General features: G+C 42.8%; 2 protein-coding genes across 4 annotated transcripts in view; one reads left to right on the top strand and one right to left on the bottom strand.

Moving 5' to 3' along the window:
* Window positions 1-11952, bottom strand: part of LOC119650827 (WD repeat domain phosphoinositide-interacting protein 2) — a 59621-nt gene extending 47669 nt beyond the window's left edge. For 2 of the 3 annotated variants that reach the window (XM_038053963.1, XM_038053964.1), the window contains exon 1: window positions 11056-11949. In XM_038053963.1, the coding sequence (XP_037909891.1) occupies window positions 11056-11093 (38 nt within the window). In that variant the 5' untranslated portion in view covers window positions 11094-11949. Of the gene's footprint in view, window positions 1-11055 lie in introns of all 3 variants that reach the window. The other variant, XM_038053965.1, reaches the window with a different exon arrangement.
* A 225-nt stretch (window positions 11953-12177) lies between these two features.
* On the top strand, window positions 12178-12910 carry LOC119650829 (prefoldin subunit 1). Its single transcript, XM_038053966.1, has 3 exons — window positions 12178-12361; window positions 12432-12574; window positions 12632-12910. Exons 1-3 carry the CDS (start codon window positions 12332-12334, stop codon window positions 12831-12833), a joined length of 375 nt encoding a protein of 124 aa, XP_037909894.1. The 5' UTR covers window positions 12178-12331; the 3' UTR covers window positions 12834-12910.
* The last annotated feature ends 5856 nt before the right edge of the window (window positions 12911-18766 follow it).

Here is an 18766-nt window from a genome sequence, read left to right as displayed (position 1 = left end):
TGCTTGCAGGGGTGGATATAACATCTTCCGCCCTTCATTGCACCAACAATTTATCGTCCGTCACCAGGGAGCGTGTTCGACTTGAAGCCATCGCGAAAACTAGTGACCAAGAATCAATGGAGGCAGAGGCGGGTGCATCAGCAATATCACGCCGTACTGCAGCCAAAGGTTACAATATTCGCCGAAGTATTCTTCTTCACCGTCCGCCTGAAGTCTCTGCTGAGATCGGGGACGAATTCCAAAGAGCGTGTTCCAAATTTTCAGAAATGAATCCTTTGTATAGACCAGGTATTCCCAAGGTCTATGCACCTCCAACAACTCCGAAAATTCTATCTAAAATCGATGATGGAATTGAGTCTCAACTGTGTGATTATATGTCGCTACTCCAGCTACAGTCACTTACGTATTATGGTGCAGTTGCGGCGGTCAAGTTGCATGATTGGTTTGAGTGACCAGGGATCCACCATGGAAAATTCGTCTGAAACGTCAACCCAAATTACTAAATTAAGATATTGGTAGGTTGATTCAAATGAGCACTGGCAATTCCAATAAGGTGCAGAGAATTTACTATGCTATCCCCACTCGTAGTTGCTTTTGTACACACTAAAGTAGAAACTTTCTGTCATATGCAGACATGTTCAGGAAGCAACCTACGCGAGGAACTAGTAGAGACTTTTCGGTCTTTTCAGGCTCAACATGCGATTGAATTACCACCGCCAGCACCTGCAGCCCGCGGATGTTACCGAAGAGAAGGTTCGTCGAGTCATAAACTGCTCGAAGAACTGGAGGGGCCCCGGTCTGGATCGGGGGCGGAATTCCTGATACGAAAAGTTCACCAGTATACATGGTCGGTTGGCACATAACATAAATCACGTAATTAACCGATCGAAGGGTAACTATTTGCTCATTTGCAATTGTCGAAAATATGGCTGTGGGTTAGTGAGTTCTTTACAGAGACGGAGGGTTTTATGTGTGACATTCAGGACAGTCGGCGTGTTTACCACAAGAGCATATAAAAAGCTCATAATGAAAGAGCGGATGGAAGATGCCAGTGCCAGTGTGTGGTTCAGAATTAGAGACGCTACTGTTATGATAGAGAAGCATAATGCTGTATCTAAAGTGATCCATCAAAACCTCGCAAGTTGGAAGACGAGTGGTTCGGCGTATATTATCGATGTTGATATCCGCCATAATAGCAATATTGAACAGAAATACGCGAAGAAAAAAGTAATCCATAAACTACTGGCTCAGAAAATTAAAGCAATTAGGCGTCTCGAGAGGATGGCTGTAGTTGCCGTAATATAGCCAGCCACATATATTGCACCTAGATCCCTTACAACTTCCCTAGATATCCCTGGTTCAACCCATGCAGAAGAACACCAGTCTGCAAACCCGCTCGATGTTGCGAGGGGTGCTCAAAGGATTTACAACAAATGGTACCCTCAATACTCAAGTCGATAATATATGTATTAAGTTGTTGCAGATGAAATGGCCGATTTGGCAATCAAGTGAAGTTAGTTGCGATTTTGCTGTATCAAACCAGCACCAGTTGGCGCTGTTGGTATCGGATAATGAAGTATACATTTAATCAAGGAGTCATTTCAGTTTTAACCATCGTTATGATAACAGTGAATAAAAAGGAAAAAAGCATGGAAAAGAGCCAAGAACGCATACTTTTTCTGTATGAGTTCAAACTCGGCCATAAAGCAGCGGAACCGACCAGGAACATTAACAACGCATTTGGAGCTGATACGGTAAGCGAACGAATCACACGGCGGTGATTCGAAAAATTCCGGCCAGGCGACGTAAACCTTCAAAGTGAGTCACGTGGACATCCAGGACTATCGATTGACAACGACGAGCTGCGTTTGCTAATCGAATCCGACACACGTCAGTCTGTGAGAGACATCGCAGAGAAACTTGGCGTACACTATTCGACAGTTTCCCGGCACTTGCAACAACTTGGAAAGGTGAAAAAGCTTGACAAATGGGTTCCGCATGCCCGTACGGAGTAAAACATGGCGCTTCGAATGGAAATTTTCAGTTCTTGACTCTCCCGCTACAGAAGCGGTCCTTTTTGCGCAGAATAGTGACATGTGATGAAAAGTGAATATTATACGACAATCGTCGCCTATCAGTACAATGGCTAGATGTTGATGAGCCACCGAAACATATGCCGAAACCGAGCCTCCATCCGAAGAAGGTGATGGTGATTGTTTGGTGGTCTACAGCTGAAGTTTCCACTATTCTTTTTTGGCACCTGGAGAAACTATAAATGCACAGAAATACTGTGCCTAACTCGAGGAAATGCACCAAAAATTGAGTATTCAACGGCCGAGATTGGTCAACAGAGATGGTGTGATAGTCCTTCACGACAATCCACGACCTCATGTATCCAGAACAATGGTTCAAAAGTGAAATGAATTTCAGTATGAGACTCTGCCTCATCCACTATATTCACCAGACCTTTCGCCAATCGACCACCACTTTTTTAAGCGTTTGGATCATTTTTTGGCGGAAAAACAATTTAGGAACGAAGAGGCTGTCAAGATTGCCTTCGACGAGTTGATCAACCCCTGAAAATCGGATTTTTACAAAACTGGCAAACATGCTCTTGTATCTCGCTGGGAGAAGTGTTTTGAATCGACTGGTACCTATTTTGAATAAATAAATAAATTTTCGTAAGCTTTACAGTCGTTTCAAAATTTAAAACCAGAACGGCCATTTCATTTGCAACAACCTAAGATAGTCAAAGGCCGTTATTTATTTGACAAAGACCTGTTCGAAATAATGACTATATTTCTACATATTCTCTTCGCGACGCATTTTTACCACGCTTCAAAACGTTGACAACTTAGTCTAGCAAACTCGGTTCCTTTTCAGAAAGCTTCACACCGATATTTCTAGAGGTAACACGAGCACAGAAATCAGTTAGTGGTCGTTACTCATTTACCTTCAGAGTTGCAATATTATTCTAAGTTCTAAAGTTAATCCTTCAGCTCTTAAGGCAATTTAACTCCGACTAATTTCTGTTTGAAACTATTCAAATTCTCATCTTTCATATCACAATCGTTCCATCAGGAAGGCAAATCCTTCTTGCATATTAAAGGGGTCATGGAAGTCTATCCTACAACTAGCATTTAATTGCCTTTGTTCCGGCCGGTAGTGGAAAATATCGATCGAATGCAGTTCATATGGGTTAACTTCCGGGCTTAGATACTAAACAAGTATGAACATCGATTTCACGAGATTCAGCTGGTTTGTTTAGCGACTACATGAATGTTTGCATATTATACCCTGAATTTATTTGACGCACATCAAAGTGAAAACTACAAACACAAAAGAGATTCGAAGGCAATAACAACAAAACATTTTCAAATTCAAAAACCATAAACAACAATAAAGGTTACGCAGCTGATGTCTACGGGTTTACAGCATTTTCCGTAACTTTCAAAGTACGTTCAGGCCTAACTGAATACAGAATAGAAAACAGTCATCAGCTGGTGGCGAGGCAAGGCAAATGCGCCCTTCAATGGGGACACTAAATTCATTTCTTCGTCCACACAACTGCCTTTTGTGGTAGCTGGGTCATTGTTCCAAGTTGTAGTTGTCCATAAATGGCGAGGCTAATACTCCAACGAGTGGATCACTGGGTCATTTCGAATGAGCGCTTCAAACAAATAATTCAAAGCACACAAGCTGGATGGCTGGCCAATTGACTTCGGATCAGTCTCTCTGCAATTTAGAGGTACAATTTGTTCACGACGCACACAGGCAGAATATAGCATGTGAATATTGCGCAAACTCCCCCCTAAAAACCAATTGAATTGAATACTTGATAGTTGATGGCTAGAAGCGGTGGCTACTCTGAAATCCACAAAGCTTGGCTCTATGAATATTAGTTCACGAGCGAATGATGAACACAACATGTGACAAAAAAGAATTCAAGTCTTACAATCTTTTGATGTATTTAATGGCCTCACTTGAAAGTAGACTTTTATTTTTCTGCTATATCAGATTTACTGTCACTTGAACAAAAAGTGCATATGTACATGTTCAGATCAAAGGCTTAAAAACTTCTTCGTCTTCATTGCCTAACGACAGGTTTGGCTTTTGATGTAATTTAGATATAAATGTGGCTTTGCGTTATACCTTACTATAAGCCTACAACTCCTAAGCTAAAGACAACCCAACAAAACAGCCAGCTTCTGACTTAATCCTTCAACTGCTGGCCGGACTTTAAAGAGTCTACACCCCCTTCAACTGTTTTGCATCATTTGCCTCTAAGATGGATTTCACCTTGTCTTGTTGAAGAAACTAATTCAGAAGGAGAACATGGCAAGAAACGTCGTTTCCCCTTAATATATGATATAATCCAATGGTACACGTATGGAGACAAAAACAACAGATCTCTCAAGGTTATGGCTAGGGGACTCCATTCAACGTTCCAAAAAGACGAAATTGTAGAAGACCTAAAGGAAAAGGATTTTAAGATCCTAGACACTGTGAATATATTGAAAAAAAATACAATGAAAAAGGAGAATCAATAATCAGTAAGCAAGGATTATCGCTATTCATGCTTACGTTCGACAATAGTAAAAACTCAAAACACAATTCACAACTTAAGAGGTATCCTTAATATGAACATCAAAATAGAAGCACTGGGAAGAGTCAGCGACAATGATATACCTTTCTGTGAAGAAGCCAAAATAGAGACATTTGCAGACGACACTGCCATCCTTACCACGAGTAAGACATCCTAAGAAAGAAGGACGACCTAAATGCCAGATACAAACAGATGTATTGGCTATTGGAGAGGAATTCCCAGCTGACCATCGACGACAAGCTGCTAATTTATAAGCAGATCCAGCTCTGGGGCTGTGCCAATGAATTAAACCTGCAGGTCATACAAACGTTCCAAAATAAAGTGCTTAGAAGCATAGTAGACGCTCCCTGGTTTATTGGTAATGAGGATCTGCATACGGACTTGAAACTACAGTTGGTTAGTGACGTCGTTAAAGACCAAGCAATTAAACATAGCCACCGACAACAATCACATGATCACATCCACGAAAGCCACCGACAAGCACATGCGTGCCTCGCTAGCCAAGCTCGGGAAACAACATTTCACATGTCCTCCATAGCTGATGCGTTGGACCGCACTAAGACGCAAATGAGATATCGCGCGTTCAGACGTAATGGGCGTAAATCTAAAAAGATTAGAGGGAAGAACCACGACGAATTGCATCCTTAATCAATATTTCCTGCATCAGATCTTTAGAAGCCGCAGCCGCTAGAGTTCCCTTGTTATATAATGTGGGCTCTGCGGATGTTAGTGAGGAATGGTAAGAAGACTGTAGTGTAGAGGAAGGAACCCACCCTAATCCCCCTTCCCAACCCTAATTAACACAGGTTTGTTTAGGTTTATGGGATAGCTCTCTCTCCTGATTGCCTTCCAGATGCCTCTGAATTTACGGGCCTTTGCAGCTATATGCTGAAAGTTATTGATGTCAGAGCTTCTAAGGAGTGCCTTTCTCTACCTTTCAGTGAAATTAAATCTTTATTCATTTATTTGAAAATTTTAATATTCTTTCGTCCCCGTTGAGATGAAGCGGTACTGTGATAAAAATACAAAGAAACAAAGAGGCAGTTGGCCCAAGCTACCTATTCCATCCTCCCTCTGTGTCCGAATTCCAAACGAGAAATATTGGATATTTGTAATTCAGTTTTTGTTTGATTCAAATTATCTTATACTGTGGGACGAGGAACAACTCATGAGGTATTTCTCCTTCAGTTTTTCCTGCGTTATTTTGTTTTATCTTCATCAATATTTGCCTTGACAATGACGTAGAAATGTCTTTTCCTCCCGTGCTCATCAGACCAACGCCGCTGTTATTAAACTTCTCCCTTGCAACCTAACATTTTTTTATTTATTATCAATATTAGTTATCGGGTTATTGAGATTCACAGTACGAAAGGATAGTGGAAAAAGGATATGACGAAGATGCAGGTCGTGACAAACGGAGGCCAATAGATCGGAAGTCGACCCATCATAAGCGGGTGCGTCCGAAACAGCATGGTATCGCTGTGACTTACGACGATTGAGTCTGTTCATCTGAAATATAAACAAACAGCGACGCCTGCCCATTGACAAGGTCCTTTTCAGAGTCAAAACTTTAACAAATTCTACCCTGCAAGGAACTTTCTCTGCTCTTAGGGCACACCTACACGCTCTTCGTAAACACAAACTTGTTTCTCCATTGCAGCGACCATCTCAGGAACTAGAATTGATGAAAACCTTGCACCAGAACCTACATGATGCGCGCACTGTTTCCCTTGGATATCTCCACAGTATTCGAATGGTTTCGGCAACTGTCGACCGAGACCTAATAAAATTCTGAAATCCCCGATTGGAGCTGTTCCTCGCGTATACGCTGGGACTGTGGAGAAGCGGGTCACCAATGGCAAGATGCTCTGGGGAAACAGCAGTTCTTCTGTTGCGGATCTGGTGTGTTCTCAAAGCCCAATACCGACATGCCGCGTTCATCCAAAACAAAAACTGGAGGAAAAAGCCATCAGGGAACGTGAATCCGAAAACCCATCTGTGTTCCAAACCTCAATTATGTCATCGCACGGTTTGTTAAAAGTTAAATTGCTCGAACATGAACTCATTATTTTATTCATGCCTAGTTTAACGTGAATTTAAGTATTACGAGCTAAATATTGTACAACTCTGTGGACATTATTGCAAAAGATCAAGTAGGAAACTTTTTTTAGTTATACCTTAAAGAAATTGTTCCAGCTCCCCGGTACTAAATTACTTATAAAGGTAACTCAGCTCAAATATTCAACAGCAGCCGGGTTGATAGATTTAAATCATGATTTAAAATGGTAAATGCAAAATTTTTATTATTATTATTTTATTGATCTAAACAGTAGCTCAATATGTTCGTGACGTTTTTCCTAAGAGTTTTATTTGAACGAAAAACAATAATTATAGCATTCAAATAATCAATATGTTCGCCCTTAATGCTCATGACCTATCCCCGTCTTCAGACTAATTTGTAGATCGCGCTCCGCCAAAAATTGTGCGGTCTTGTGTCGATGGAAGGCAAGACATTTTTGTTGAATGGTAAAGAACCTTTCATACGAGCTCTTAGACTACGCCCTTTACCACTTTTACAACATGAGGCCTAGCGTTATTGTGAAGCATTGTTTTAACCTAGTCGCACTGGTCTTTTCAGCTAACTGCTTCATTTCCGTGGTGGGCAATTTACATTTGCTGACCACACTGTTTTTTGTCAATTATCTCCCAATGCAATATATCCTTTCGGTGCAACCAAATCTTTCATTGGGTGGAGGTCCTGCTTGACTCTCGGTATTGGCGTTTCTCCTGGAGTCACCTATTCTTTTCTTGGTTCACATCACGAACGATTCAGTACAAGAAACATTGCTTATAGCCACGTGTTGCTCAGTGACGTGCAAGATGTTGAAGGGTCTTTCTTCCTTTTCTTCGTGTTCATTCGAGTTCGTAAAGCACTCATGTTCCTAAACATGATATCACGCCAAAGAACTTTGGCTATCGAAAACGGACTATGATCGGTTTGATAATGGTTATGATAATGGTGAGATGTTTGTGCATTTTTACAGTTTGCACCCACTCGTCATTGGTGGCACATTGTTCGAGCACAAAGCCTGCCATAAGGTCAGATGAGTTTCAACTGACCAACACCGTACGAGCCATCACATCGACCACTACGCGATCAACAGTAGATTTAAGAGTTGCCTCCTGGATGTGCGTAAAAAAGAGAAGCGCTCATATCAACCTCGAAACGGATCGCTTATGTTCAACACTCATCGCTTGTATCACCCAACTGTCGCTCGATAGGTGGAGAACTACCCTGCTAATCGGACGACAAATATACAGAATAACCCACATGAGAATATTGATGATTATTGGATCAAAGAATGGAAGGGATTGAAGACGTGACGTTCTTGAACTTCAATACTGAAATAATTAAAACTTATTTTTTTCTAACAAGTTTGCAAGGCCAATAAAGCAAGTTTTAATTATTTCAAATAACTTAATCGCTAGAAATGCCGCGTAATTACACTCAGATCCAATGCTTAGCAAAATCCCAAAAAGTTGAGAATAGCGCACGCCTTGACGAAAGGGAATTTGTTACTGCGCTGGACAGGGAAGCGGAAGATACCGCAGAAAGCAGAATCATGCAAGAATTAGTATGTGATTCAATGGTCCTGTGAAAGATGTCAACGGTCGACTTCTCATCCAAGATGACGAGCAACTGAAGAGGTGGAACAACACTTCACCACGATTCTTAAGCTTGTCATATCCGGTCAGGTCCTTCCTCTTGTAGATGAAATGGCTAGTCACCGTAACACCGCAACGAACTGGTCCTCCACGTAGAAGAGAAATCATTTCGGTCATTATTGCACTCAAACGGAGTAAAGCCACCGGGCTTGACGGTCTCCCCACAGAGTTATTTATCGCTGCACCTGCAGTTACTGCTGCTGACACTACTTCCACTTGTATGGGAATCTTGGAAATCCGAGAGCTTTCCGAGAAAGTGGAAGGGCACCCTTTTTAAGTGTAACAACTGGTGCGCGTGCTCCCCGCCATTGCAAAATTAATAGCTAAAACAATCCTGGAATGTCAAAGAATATCTCGAAAGTTTGATCGACAAAGAACAAAGACAAAGAAATTCCCCCTCCAAATCCTTCACTACATCAACACCGTACGAATCATCTTAGAGCAGTGCACGAAGTTTAAATCTTCGTTTCAACTGCTCTTCATCGATTTCGAGAAAGCTTTCGATAACGTGAACAGGGAGTCTACCTGGCGGTTTCCGGAGAAATTAATAGCTACTATCAGAGCGACATATCACAACGCAAAATGTCACGTGTTGCATCGAGGTAAAATTTCATGGACAAGCATCGAAGGCGTCGTTCGATTTGTACATCCAGGAGCGACATTTGCACCAAACTGGATGTTGCCCGACGCATCAAGAGCACTAGATCCGCTTTCGCTACCTTGACTAAAATCTTAAAATGCAATTATCTCCATTCTGTGCTAGTGTTCATCCTGGATTGCTATGTGGGATTAGCACATGGAAAATGACAGCCAATGATCCTCGAAGGCTCCCAACCTTCGTAAACATCGGAATATGCTGACCTGATACTATCAGAAACGAAGATCATCCGGGCACTGGCCTGACATTCGTACGCACCGTGATCGGAAGATATAAGTGGCATTGAATGCGTCACACCTTCCAAGATGGCCGACCAGCAGATCGCCCGAAGCACAGGAAGATACTAGACAGCTACCGCACTTCCCCTTGCCCATCAAGAATGGAAATCAGTGCGAGTACGCACGATTTCAAATTGCATATAACGAAAACCGGATCAGCTCTGCTTGACACGTTGCTCGAACTTGCCAATGTGTTGGTGAGATTGGCACGTTTTTGGCTATGTTTAATTGAATACGTGAAACTACTTTTGGCTATATGGGTGAGCACACATCAGTGCCATGGCTTCTTTAGCACCGATCATGTGTACGGATACGTTTCCGCAACACATTTGCAAGTCAAGGCATTTTAGGGTGGGTACCGCCTATTAGATATACTGTGATCGTATTAATAAAGGAGAGATAAAAAGAATGTTAGCCATGACATTAATGCGTGCTCACCCATTTAGCTAAAAGTAGTTTCACGTATTCAATTAAACATAGCCAAAAACGTGCCAATCTCACCAACACATTGGCAAGCCCGGGCGGCATGTCAAACAAAGCTGATCCGGTTTTCGTTATATGTCGCTCATGCTCAAAGGCAAATCAATTTGAAATCGTGCGTACTCCCACTGGTTTCCCTTCTTGATAGGCAAGGGACAGTGTGGTAGCTGCCTAGTATCTACCTGTGACCTCAAGGACCCTTGGCGCAGAACAGTAGAGGAGTACAGGCAACTTAGGAAAAAATGTGTGTGCGTGTGAAGCGCATTTCAGATAAACACGGGCGATGGCAGGTAGATGTGGTCGGCGCGCGGATCAATGGCATCCATATATATTTACTTAACGCTGTGCGAATCTATATCTCTTTTTGCACATTTGGGTGGCTTGAATAAAAGGAAGTGCATTCAACGTAATTTTGCACCTTACACGGAAGACCAAACAAGGGTAGTGTAAGGTCATAGGACCACAAAAAGCACAAATAGCGAACGCTACGCTTTAATCAGCCCAGGAAAACCTGCAGGGATCCGAGAGAGCTCAGAAACAAATTGATCGTCGAGGACCTCGATGCACTCCGTTCGCCCTAATCCATGCAACTGGATACTCGGCTGAAGTTTTCAATAAATTGGAGGAGGAGGATTCTGTGACCGTTTCAAGCTGCGAAGCATGGATCAAAGAAGTTACTAAATGAGATTCTTAGCGGTTTAAGGTTCCGAAGAAAATATCAACACAAGCTCACATTTCACCACAGACTGTATGCTCTCAATAGAACATACACTTGTACCGTTTGAAAACGAACTTTCGAGTGTGGGATGACTCGTACCCACGGTCCAGGCGAAGGGGACTCCTCGCCGAGCAGCTAGTTATTTTCAAGGCCACATACTACTGCCAATGGCTAATTGCTGTAAGTCCAAGCCAAACACTTGCCGTTCGCATGGAAGCCAAACTTCACCCCAGCTGAAGTGTCGAACCCCGTTCGAAACAGAACGTATCACTGCCGACAGCCTGGCTTGTGACGTGAGTGAATGAGCTAAGCGTTCTCAATCCCGCACTCCCCTCCCAAATGAAAACAAACTGAAAACATTTATCACTAAAAAACTAGCGAACCAAACAAAGAAGTCCGCCGTCATCTGACTGGCTGCTGGCTCCCCGTCCAGCGAATTCGAAGGTGGCTTTCCTCCAGCCACGGAAAGGTCAATTCTGCTTCGAGACAACGTAGGGTCGCAAAAACACTGGTGGGCAACGTCAGGAGGTATTGACTTGCCCGGAGGACGACCTCCAGGGATATTAGCGTGACAATGTTCGGTACTCACGTGAAATCCTGGTTGAAGTTGATGTTGTAGGTAATCATGGAAATGGTGTCGGGGAACGGGCGACTGGACCGAAATTTGCCAATTGAAGCGATGAGCTCTCGCGCACGGGACAATATAAACAACGGACAGCTGATCTACGCGGGGATCTGTTGGCACCAGGAAGCTCGAAATGAGGGAAAACTCGCAACGATTCGCTTTCGATCGGATCACGGGAGCCCTTAGGACGCGTTCGAAGGTTTCTCCAAGGAATTCAAGGTCAAACTCGTATTTTTCCTCGCGTAATTTACCGCACAAGAATTACTTCCGAATCAGCACTCGATAATTGACGCAAAACTTTTCACTTGACGCTGGACAGTCCTTTCTTCACGAATTCTAGCGCAAAACTTGGCAAAATGTTTTTTTCACTTCACACGAAAACCTAGCGATATTCTGTTCTGTTTTGTTGTTTCCACAGTTTGTGTCGTCGCTTGCGCTTTTTCCTTTGTTTATTAACTGTTTTTCGCGTTCACTGAAGTGAGTTCTCTGCCTCTAACGCTGGCTCGCAGTCGCGTCTCCTCTCCGCTGACGGTGACGTTGGGTCGGTTCGATATTTTTAAGTTCGCGCGACGTCGTCGCTTCTCCGCTCTGTGGCTTGTTTTCCACTTTGCTCTTTGTTTATGTTTTATCTGGGGCTTGGCGGCAGCTTTCCGATGGAGTATGAGCGACGATCGCCAGCTGTGGAGCACAACAGAAAACAAGTTCGGTGAGTCAGCAAAGAACATAAAAGCTGCTGCGAATGGAGAGCTCGGCGTCGTTCAATTTTGCAAGTGGGTGATAATCGAGGTGACATTGACAGTTCGAGGAAATGTAGGGGTCCCAGATGCGATGTCACAAATTTTTGAAAACGGCTTCGGTTACTTTTATAGAGTTTTTTGCCCAACCACTTAAATTATATGCAAAATAAAAAAACTCAGATGAAATAACTGTTCTCAAAACTTAAATATAACCAAAAAAGAAAGGCAGATACTAAATTTTTCATTTCAATTTGTGCGGGACCTTTTTACTCGCAATACATTCCACAGAGTTTTTCACTCATTCCCTCACTCCCACTCAATACACTGTCAAAATCGCATTTAGCCAAGAACTTTAGATTTTCCGTCAACTGTCAGAGGCGGCATGTCACTTCTTCTGTGACCAATTCTGGGAGGAATCACCTGCTCACAACTTTGAAAGAAAGATCTCTTAAAACGGAATTAATCCACTGAATTCCTTCGAAAACAAACAAATCTACACAAAAATGGCTGCAATGGATTTGGAACTCAAGCGAGTAAGTCATTTCCGCAAATTTCCCTGCCATCTTCCTCCAACTGAGGTTAACTTCTCTCGGACCATTTTAGGCATTCACCGAAATGCAAGTAAATAAAATAGAAACTACGAAGAAAATGAAAATGATCGACTACCAATGTGATGTTCTGAAGGAGTCGAGTAAGAAGTACGAAATCACAGAACGAGGAATTACCGAATTGGATCCCAACACAAGGTACGAGGGGACTTCCTCTGCAAGGGTTAGGGTTTTTATAAATTATTGATTTTCCAGGGTTTACTCGTCGATCGGGAGAATGTTTGTGTTGTCTACAGTGCCTACGACACGGGAAGAGCTAAAAGCGAAGCAGGCTAAGTGTGACAGTCTCGTGGAGCAGTTGAACGAGAAGAAATCGTACTTGTCCAAGAGCCTGAAGGAACAGGAGGATCATTTGCGGGAATTGGTGCAACAGAAAAAGGACGCTGATGCATCGTAATTTATTCGGAATATAAAATAATCTCCTCACCTGCTCTTTTTTTATTTAAATTAAAACATTGCAATAATATCACAAATGGCAAATTGTTTTAGTGTTTGGATGTGGAAAGTTCTAGACGCGAATAGGTCCTAGATTCACCCCGTAACTACGGAAAAGTACTCCACTAGTCATCCGGCGTAGATCAAGTGTTATTTATCGGAAATAGATAAGGAGAACCTGGCAGGGGTGGACCTAATGAAGTCCGTGAAGCTGCTACCACTTGTAAAAAAATGTTGAACAAAAAGCGGGAAAATCTGATCAAAATGACTAGATTGAGAGTGAAGACGAGCAGTCTACATAGTTTCGCGTATATCTTTCTCATCTCAAAAATGTTCCCAAAGAAAAGAGCGGCGGATCATAAACGGAGATCATAATAGATGCATAGACAACGTCCCGTAGAGGCTGTGAGTAACTCCGGCAAATAAATTAGTAAACTTGAAGATTGCAAGGAAAACAATGGAAATACACTGTATCTGAAACCTTTTGAAGAAGCTCTACGCCAGCAGAGATAGCATCGATTTGCAAGTTTTCCCGAAAACGAATACCTCAGTCCCAAAAAAGAAAGCAATATTTTTTTCCCTGAGATTACTGGTTGGTATCTTATTGTAGACTGGTCTGATTTGCTCAAACAAACTCGCAGATGTTAGTTTCTCCTTGGCTGAAGCTGAAAATCTCCTCAAACCACCACCACCAGAGAAGAAAGGCGATGGACGAAACGAACGAAACGTGGAGTATGATGGATGTATAAACAATCGCCAGTAAAAGCTACGTGCAAATTCTACAGAAAATTGCAAAATATAATAAATAATGGTTGGCTTCTACTCTAAGTTGGACATAGCGTCATAATGGTCCACTGATATATGTTTCCGCTCCTTTCAAGGTGTCCCGAGAAGCTTACACTTCTCCAATGCTTTCCCTATATTCTGGGGCGAACTTTTCATCCGCCATCCTGCTATAATGGATTGAGTTGTCACCGGTCGGTTCGACCTATTTACTACACTTTCGCTTTTGGATCAATGGGTTTACGGATATTTGGTCCGGGTGGAATCTAGCACTTAATATGTCGAGTAACATCAAACTTGGTACTACTGTTGGCAGGTATTGATAGTGCGAAGAGGTGCAGGTGGAGAAATTTGGTCTTGTCCGTGTTTATCTTCAATCTGACTGTGCTGACCTTCTTCAAGTCAAGAGTCAATAACTCTGGACGAGAGCAAGCAGATGTCAGTTTATTCGTGGTGCTTGAGGAATGGTATTATAGTCGATTGAAGTCCTCTAAATCTTTGCGGCAAGACAGCATGAAGAACATCGTCGATAACATGAGATAATATTAGTGACACCGGTTGCAGCCCTAGTGGACTAAGCTTTGACCTTAAAATTTTTCTCAGAGATTTTACCCCGCTCCAGCACGTGATATTTTCCGCCCCATATGTTGCTCTGACAATAGCCATTAGTATCTCCAAAACGCTGCGTGAAACATTCCATATACACTTCCAGCTGATGCCGTCGAGAGCTTTCTTAAAATTTATGAAGGGTGAAACGGAGATTCTAAAGTCCGCACATGGTTCTAAACTGATCCGGAGAATATTGATGTGGTCCTTGGAGGAGAATTAAGAGCCTGCTCTTTGTCGATCAAGCTTCCACCATGCGGTTGAAGAAGATTTTGTCTAGCCATCATCATCAACGGCACAAAAACCGGTATCCGGTCTAGGCCTAGGAACTCCAGATACCCCAGTTTTGCGCCAAGGTCCAACAATTCGATCCCTGAAAACTATCTGGCGTCCTCATGCAAGAGTTCGTAGTTTTTTTTTTTTTTGGTTAAGAACCCAGGTCTCCGGGAAATACATAAGGACTGGCAGGCAAGGAAGGTTTTGTACAGTAAGAGCTCTGATTTCATTGTCATAGCTGTTATCGGTTGTGATTTTCGACCCTAGATAGGAGAAGTTTTCAACGATCTTAAAGTTGTAGTTTCCTATCTTTATTCTTCTAGTTTGACCAGTATGTTGTTCGTTCATTGGTTTTTGGCGATGACGTTGCCACCATGTACTTCGTCTTCCAATGGTGCTTATTTATCTGGAGTGAAGCCTCTTTGGTATGGGCCAATGGGGTGTATGGGGCTTTCCGGCCTAGCAAGATAGCGTCAGGCGTTGGTTCGCTCTCCCACACCTTTAGTATAAGGTGATGAACCACTTGATTTAATTGATCGCCTCCATATTTAACCAATTCAGCGGTAATCCCATCGGCTCCTGGCGACTTGTGGTTTTTAAGCCGGTGGATTGCACGGACTGTTTTTTCTGTGCTTGGTGGTGGCGACATGTGTCCGCCGTCTTCAGTTGGCAGGACCTCCTACTCGCCGATATTTTGGTTGTTGAGTAGTTCATCAGAATACTCAACCCAGGGCTTTCTATCTTTGCCTCGGCACAATGAGCATTGAGTTGTATAAGGTTTCATCCTGCTGACTTGCTGGTTGGCGTCTGGTACGGTTACTCCCTGTACTTTTCGAGTTCACAGAACTGTTGGTTCTCCGAGGCTTCCTTTTTCCGTCTGTGAAGTCGGTTCTCCACTCGCCGGAGTTCGTGATAGGTCTCTGTGCGTCCCGGCTTTCTTTGAGAATACAACATTACTCGTTATGCAGCATTCTTCCGTTCCATTGCTACATTCATCGTCGAACCAGCCGTTCCGACTTTTCTTGCGACTGGGACCAAGTATATTTGTGGCCGTTTCAATGATAACGTTCTTCAGGTGGTTGTGATGATCATTGGTTGATGCTTCATCTCAAAGACATCTGTTAGCTGCGGTTATTGCGGCACCCATTCCTCTTATAGGCATATTATTATATGATTGTCAGAGGAGATTATAGGTGGTATCTTAGAAGGTATCCTTCTCCGACTCTGTAGTCTCCTTTGTATAAGCGTGCACGTTAATGGGGCTTATATTTCTAAATTTGCCTCGCAAGCACAGAGCGCATAGCCGTTCGCTTATATTATCAAAGCCGATAACAGCAGGTTTCTTTTTTTGGCTGACTAGGAAATATACTCCGTGCCCATAGTTTACTGGATGGCCAATATAATATATGGTGTAGTGGCTTCTCCAGGAAACCGATCCGTGTCCAACGTATCTCCTGCAACGCTGTTACATCAGCAACAATCCATATTGGATCAGGGCCTTGAAGTGTGTTAGAACACTTCATTCAACACCGTAACGATACACTACAGGATAGCCTGTAGGTGGCAATTTGGTTAACATTGCACTCGCCCGAGATGATTAGGTATTCATTCACAGCTGAGTCAACTGGTATCCGACGGCAAATCACGATACAAATCCCATTGCCACCAGTGAGGTTTGAGCCGCGACCTTCCGTACGATAGCCTTGTGCTCTAACCACTCAGCTATCTGGACACATTAGCTCTATATTTATCCTAAATACACTTTCTTTGGCCGTTTGCTGAAATATGTTTCCATTCCCTTCAGGGGTTCCCGACAAGCACACTCCTCTTCCGCCTGTTTCTGGAGTAAAACACTCGTCGGCCATCCTTAAACAATGTATTTAGATCTCGCTTTCCTTCATATGAGAACTATCCAGTGCCACTTCCGCAGAAATGACGCTTCCTAGATATACTAATTGCACAACGCCTACAATGCTCTACCCATTAATGTAGACAGGGAGAATGCAATGACGAGTCAGACCGATAAATTTAGTTTTATTCGTATTTATCTTTAACCTGGCTGTGCTCAGCTTCTTCTCCAAACCCAGAACCATTTGACCAAGGTTCATAAATCAGGTAGAGAGCAAACAGATGTTATCAGCTTAGTTGAGGTGTTTGAGGAATGCTTCCAAGGTCCATTGGATTCCTCAGCCTTTCCGTGCAAGCGAACATCATCGACAACGAGAACAAATAATATCGACGACGAGATGCAACTCTTGTGGACTCCGCTATAAATCTTAAAGTTCCTCTGAGTTTTTATCCCACACAGAACCCGACATTTCCCGCCATCATATATCAATCTGATAATAGCTGCTAGTTCCTTCAGAATATCCCTTTTGCGTAGGGCGTTCCACATAAAGTATCTGGATGGCTTAAAGAGGTTAGAGCGATTTGCTGTCGTAGCGGAAGGTCACAGTTCAAATCTCACTGGTGTCAGGGGGATTTGTTATCATGACTGGATGTTGGATACCAGTCGACTCAGCTGTGAATGAGTACCTGAGTCAAATCAGGATAATAATCTCGGGAGAGCGCAATGCTGACCACATTGCCTCCTACAATGTACTGTATTGTACCGTTACGGTCTTGAATGCAGTGTAGACACTTCAATATGGATTGTTGTGCCAACAATTATTATTATTCCATATACAGTCCCGGTCCACGCCGTCGAAAGCATTCTCGAAATCGATGAAGGTCAGATGAAACAGGAATTCAAAAATCCGCACATGGTCCCAAAATGATTCGAAGGGTATTTTGTGGTCAGTGCAGGAGAATCAAAAGCGAAAACCAGCCTCCTCTTTGTCAATCGAGCTTTCAAATTGTTCCATCATTAGCCCCAAAACGATTTTACCAGGTATCTTCTGGAAAGTGAGAAGGACGTAAATATGCTACAAATTGCCGCCCGTCGTCGAAAAATCGAAAAATCTTTTATTCCCAGGATTATCATATAAATGAAGAGGCAGCTCTGATATGGGAATTGGAAGAACGAGACTTATTTTGTGCTATCAGATTCGAAGAGCAGTAGATCGGAGAAGATATATTTTTTTGCGGGAGTTCTGGCAACCGAATGTCACATTCACTGCATAAAATGGCAATAACTTTTCTCCTCATGTTACTAGTTGAAATTATTTCGCGAACTGGAGAAATTCGCTTCAGCAACCTTAAAACCAATACTAACCGATGTTAGTTTATGGGCGAGCCGACTGAGAAGATTGAAATACACCTGGTCAGCTAGTAGAATCACGCATTCGCCTCTCTAGTTTGGTGTCCAGGAACCCAGAGGGTACTGAGTTTGAGTGAGTCAATGAGATGGATAAGTTTATCCCTACACTGTCACCGCCTGTCTTTGATGGCGGCTTGACTAAGTCAAAATAGCTACATTTCGTTTGCAAGTCGGGCATCAAGTCAACATCCAAATATCCTGTGTCCCCAGTATGTCCGGTTTGGATACATTGGCGTGTTCTGGAAAATGGTATGATTCATATATACTGTGCATACCTAGGAAAGGACTCCTGCTCTGACCCGTCTGTTCTACCATCAGTCCTACATTCTGCTCTCCAATTTGCCTTCGCACACGAATATATTTTAGAAGAAAGTGCCACTCTTTACTCATTTAACCGTGGACGATTTGTCTTAATAGTGATGGTGCCATGAGTCCGCTGAGGAATTTCGGTCAATTAGCCTCAGACCCTATAGAGAATCCCAGACATTTACTTAAGAGTGATCATGAAGAAGCCTTCCTTCAAGTCTCACGCACCCACTTCAAAAACAAATCCAGATAAACTGCTTTTCACAAAGTAATTAGCATTAGTACAACATGCCCTAACTGTCTTCCGGGACATAGAGGACCATTAAGGAAATTCTAACTAAAATAGGATTGGAGGGATATTTTCTGCAATGGGTAGTTCCATGCTAAAAACTAGGACCATTCAATCGGACCTAGGAGGTAACTACTTAACCAGAGCTGTGAGTAGAGAGTAGAGCCCCTGGGTGGCGATATATCTCCAGTTCTCTGTTTAATAATGCTGAACGAAATTCTATGCTTAGTGGAATGGCGTGAAGATGAGGGCGTATGCCGACGGCTTGGTGATATTGTTTCAGGAATGTTTCCCTCCATTATGAGTGAAATCATGGAGAGCACGTTGGCCAAAATGTATGCGTTTGGGCTGGAAGATTCAGATAAGACAAAGGCAC

Source organism: Hermetia illucens, chromosome 3 (assembly GCF_905115235.1).
Source record: "Hermetia illucens chromosome 3, iHerIll2.2.curated.20191125, whole genome shotgun sequence".
NCBI lineage: Eukaryota > Metazoa > Arthropoda > Insecta > Diptera > Stratiomyidae > Hermetia > Hermetia illucens.
Note: the sequence above shows the minus strand (reverse complement) of the source record. Positions and strands in the feature narration are given on the sequence as shown.

What these genes read in the sequence shown, in the direction of transcription:
- LOC119650829 (XM_038053966.1), top strand. Translation starts at nt 12,332, where the DNA reads ATGGCTGCAATGGATTTGGAACTCAAGCGA. An exon ending in TGGATTTGGAACTCAAGCGA is followed by an intron (nt 12,362 to 12,431) that starts GTAAGTCATTTC and finishes GGACCATTTTAG; the next exon opens with GCATTCACCGAAATGCAAGT. An exon ending in GAATTGGATCCCAACACAAG is followed by an intron (nt 12,575 to 12,631) that starts GTACGAGGGGAC and finishes TTGATTTTCCAG; the next exon opens with GGTTTACTCGTCGATCGGGA.